The following is a 4,945-nucleotide window of genomic DNA, read 5'->3' as shown; positions in this document are numbered from 1 at the left end:
ATTTGATTGCTGAAAAAATTCTAAAGCGTTTAAATAAATTAATCAAAAACATATTATTAAAAGATTCACAAGGATGATTAAAAGGTACATTAGTCATTAGTTGCTTTAGTTTTGAACCCACACCGTCTTCATAGGAAATGGAAGGGAAGTTTTCAATAAAAATATTTTCTAATTAGGATACAAAATTATAAAAGTCATCATGAAGCATCCTCAGATTTCCAAATATTGAGTTGTCTCCAGTAGGGTATGCTTTATAGAAACTCAATAGAAATGACTGGTTCAACTCTTTTTGATAGTACGCATAGTCTGTACAAACCTGACAAATATGGTTTTCTAAGCATTTCCTCATTAAATAACCACAAATGTAAGTTAATGCATTCTGTTCTGGAATGTCAAGTTGTATATAGTCAACTGTACCAATGCTAATACATTTAAATTTAAAAAAACTTTTATCTGATCCTTCAAATTGAAGTATTTTGTCAGATTGTGGTAGTTCTGCACCTAAAATGTCATCTAAATCTTCAATGCAATTTGCACCTGGAGAATGTTTAAAATAATTGGCACAAAAAATTTTTTTAAATGACCTACAAAAATCGATTAGTGTAGGTTTTAAATTGTTTCCATGCTGTTGGCGGAAATCACGATCTTGATTTAGGCATCTAGTATAAAGAACATAATTTGGATTCTTATTTGGATTTAAGGAATGCCACAACATTTTTAATGCAGATATTGAAATTAACCAACCATTAATAAAATTCATCCTGTTAGTAATATTTGATCCATTAAATTTATTAACAACTTTCATGTTCCTAAAAACTTCAGCCATTTTGTTTAAATGATTAATTTGTGATTCAGTATTTTTAAATGGTCTAATGAATTCTTTAAGATTGGGTGCTTTATAAGAATTGAATATGTCAAATAATTTGTCCATATCACTGATGAAATCAATAGTGTATTGAGCGCTAGGCAGCAAAATACCAGACTTTAAAGTTATAGACATAGCAGAAGCAACACTATTACTGAAACATTGGGCAGCTAAATAAACTCTCAATTTTTCAAATGGTCCTGGATGAATATGTGCATATTTTAATTTTGGAGCCAAGCGAAGATTATTTTCAGAATCATAATTGTAAAATGAATCAATATGTGATTTAGTTACTATTGAATCATTAATTATAAAGTTGTGTTTAAACAACATGTTCCGAGTAGATTTCAAAAGATGAGGTGGGTCAAAAATATAAAAAATTTGTTTTCCATCTACTTCAAAATATGGCTTGTTAGGAGAAACATAAAATCTTTTAGAAAAACTTACAAAATTTGTGCCCTGATCTGTAATAATAGCTTTGATATTAAGTTTAATATTTTGGAGGCGACAAATTGTTGACATAATTATGTCTTTCAGATCAGTACCGGTACAGCTACTTGACACAAGAAAATAAGCAATTGGTTGTTTCAAATTTTCATTTATTCCTCCAAGCATAAGGACTAAAGCATATTTGGCAGGTTCATACTTTTTACAATTATTTGATTCATGAAAACCTATAATTTTATCTTTAGAGACATTATAAAATAAATTTGTTTTTAAAGCCATTTCATCGGCACAAAGTACGCAATCTAGCGCCTCGGGTTTAAAACTACTAATTTTAAATTATAGAAAATTAAAAAGAAAATCATTTAGACCAGGATTTATTTCGTATTTTGAAGTTACTCTCCTACACTTATAAGTGTTCGACTAACAGGAAGGGAAAGAGGATTTTGCAATAAATTGTATACTCTTGGACCTAGAAAATAAATACTTAAAGCAAGTTGCTTAATCTCATTAGAATACCTGAATCCTCGATAATTTCTTTCCTTGTTCTTGATTTGCGATTTGACAATCATAAAGAGGGTAGGTGACAAGTATTCTTTACATGTTTCCAAGCAATTATCCAATTTATTGTTGGGTTCATTTGCTATTTGTCGATTCAAATTTATAATAATTTGTTTCAACTCGGCCTGAACCCATTCACTTTCCTTGAGTTTTTCCTGAAGAGCAACTTTTCGGGGAGTTTTAGATGATAAATAACTTGGTGTTTGTATATCAATCACACTTGTTTCAATATCCATTGATGTTGATGCATCAGATAAACTTTGTGAGTTTATTGATAAACGAGCAGAGGAACTTGTAAAAATTAAAATATACAAGTTAACATTTATGCAAAATATAACAACATTTTAACAAATAGAAATTAATTCGATTTTTCAACTAATGAAGATTTTAAGAAAAACTAGAATACAATTGTTATCCACGGAATAGGTTATTGCGGCGACCAAGGATAAGTGAGAATTTTATTGTGTTTACAATAATATATTTTATCTTCATACTAGGTGTTGAACATGATAATGGCACAAAATCTGAAGGGTTCAGGGTCATCATAATTCTTTGGTTTATCCACTCTATCAACTTCCATGGAATCAAACAATGTAGGTACAGATTCTGGCTTTAGTCTATTTTTTTGAAAATTAGAAAACATATTAGTTTCAAAATGTAAAGAACAAACACGATACTTAGTGTTAGCAGCCAAATTATTGATCGATTTCAGGTGATCACATTTGCAATTTTCAATCCAAACAGCACATCTAAAATATTATTGTAATTAGAAATTAATAATAAAAAATAATAAGACATCTTCAAAAAGAATAACAGTTAAGTCAGTTGCAAATTGCAATAATACTTCAAAAAAATACACTGTGACTATATCCCCGAAATTCGGGTCTTTATTAAAGAACTATGATGTGTGTAATATGCATTGCTTGGACTAGAATTAATGCTCACATACAAAGTATATGTTCAGTAAGTATTAAGTAGGTACCTGGTATGTGTAATTTATTATTTTAACAACCAGCTTAAAATCAAATTTATGGTAGGCAGGTAACTGTTGTTTGATTTTTATGAAAGAAAAGTAAGTATTAATGAACTATTAACTTGGGCTATTCAAAACCGAAACAAATAAAATAAAATGTAAGTATAATGTATAAATGTGATATTAACAAAGATTTTTCTTACCTGGCAGGTTCTTTTGGGAAAGTAAAAAAACTTATGGTTTCCTTATCCAAAATGTGGCTTTTACAATTAATCAAACAACACCTTGAATACTGTTTGGCCCGTTTATTAACAAACAACTCCATTGTGCAAAATTAAAAAGTACACAGTAATGTAAGTGAACAATTTAGTAAACTTGAAAATTACAGTTAAAAATTTTAAAACCATGAAAGGCACAAACAACATCAAAACAACAACAACAGCGGTAAAATGTAAAATGTTTGGTTATGAGATTGGAAAGTAAATTGTAAATATCGTTACAACTGTGTCACCATAAGCAACATAAAATTGAAAAACATTAATATTGAGTTTGTGGTCAATCTGGTGCTTGCATTCAATATGGCGGACTGTTTTCAGGCGGCCGAAGTGTCCATTCTGATTTCATATATTCTGTAGTTGCACAATTAACAATAATATGACGGCGCCAAATGTTCTTATCAAGTTACATAAATACATACATAGTATCCATACAAAAAAAAGTGGCGAAATACTAGCGCTCCAGTGGCTAGGTAACCCGGTTTGGTTAACGTAACTTAGTAGTAGTTGTAGAGGGCGCTAGTAAAACGCGACTTTTTATCAGAATTGATAAGAACATTCGGCGGCGCTCAGCTTTGTGATCCAATATGGGCCGTCGTGCAACCATAGTATCTATATCCGTGAGATACACTATCCTTAAAATATAATATAATCATAGACCTTATACTAAAGTGTAAGGTCTATGAGACATGAGTATAATAGAGTTATTATAGTTACACTAATACTCATTGAAAATAGAAGAAGAATTCATAGTAATATACCTAATATAGAGAATTAAATAATTTGAAATGTTAATTTATTGCGGGCTTGCGGCCCATATCCGGCTCACTAATGATTAGGAGGGCAAATGCCCACCTTGCCCCCCCCCCCACCAAATGACGCCACTGCCTGATTCCACTGTACGTTACCTGAGAGAGTTGGCTTACTAAAGTTTTTACTTTAAAACCTAGTTTTTGGCAATATTTGAACAAATATTTATGTATCTCTTATTTCATTAGTTAATTAATTCTATTATTTTTGTTGTATTCTTTGGAGAACGCTCGAAATAATTGATAACTTAACTTTATAAAGTTGAACTCAACTCTCCTAATACAAACTATCTATGCTTACAGGGAATGTTGAATATTGTTTTATGTATTTTACTTTTGTTTTTACTATGTATACTTTGTCATTTCGTTTGTGAATTGGTTATACTCAAAAAATATAATTTACAAGATAAATAAATAAATAAATATCATACTATTAGTCCAAAAAAAAACTGTTATTATTTTGACACTATCACATTCCAAGCAAACTTATTTCATTATTTCCTAACTAATTACACATGTCAATACCGCGAAACCCCTGCTCAGTTTCTTCTTGTGTGTTTTAGATGGCTGGGAGAAAGTCTAAAATTGATAAGGATGAACTATTTAAATTTCTAAAAACTTTTAAAATGGAAATTGTCAACGCATTGGGCAAAAGTACTGATCCACTATGGAAATCTCTATGTAGTAGATTAGATAACAAAATTTCACCACCCGGATTATATTTAATTATACAAAATAATCGTTACAATTGTCATGACATTTTACACCTCGACGATAAAAAAGCACTTTCAGAATGTTACGACACTGATGATTCTACGACCTCACAGACTTTACAGCAGTCTAATTTAAACATGGAAAAGACTCTAGTACTTGATTTTAATACTTGGTCGTCTTTGCTATCTCCCTATAAATCATCTTTGAAAAGTGGTTGAACTCATGTATTTTTTGATCATATCACGTCACAACTGAAAACCTGTTTGGATGTTCAAAAGGCATGCATTACATTTTACTGATCTTG

General features: G+C 30.4%; 1 protein-coding gene across 1 annotated transcript; it reads right to left on the bottom strand.

The window, feature by feature from the left end:
* Positions 1–1,704: 1,704 nt before the first annotated feature.
* Positions 1,705–3,168, bottom strand: LOC107884423. The gene is made up of 3 exons (XM_016806424.1): positions 3,047–3,168; positions 2,365–2,619; positions 1,705–2,161 (listed from the first exon to the last, which is right to left on the bottom strand). Exons 1-3 carry the CDS (start codon positions 3,166–3,168, stop codon positions 1,705–1,707), a joined length of 834 nt encoding a protein of 277 aa, XP_016661913.1.
* Positions 3,169–4,945: the final 1,777 nt, after the last annotated feature.

The sequence above is a fragment of the Acyrthosiphon pisum genome, unplaced genomic scaffold (genome assembly GCF_005508785.2).
Source record: "Acyrthosiphon pisum isolate AL4f unplaced genomic scaffold, pea_aphid_22Mar2018_4r6ur Scaffold_20960;HRSCAF=22641, whole genome shotgun sequence".
In the NCBI taxonomy this organism is placed as follows: domain Eukaryota; kingdom Metazoa; phylum Arthropoda; class Insecta; order Hemiptera; family Aphididae; genus Acyrthosiphon; species Acyrthosiphon pisum.
Note: the sequence above shows the minus strand (reverse complement) of the source record. Positions and strands in the feature narration are given on the sequence as shown.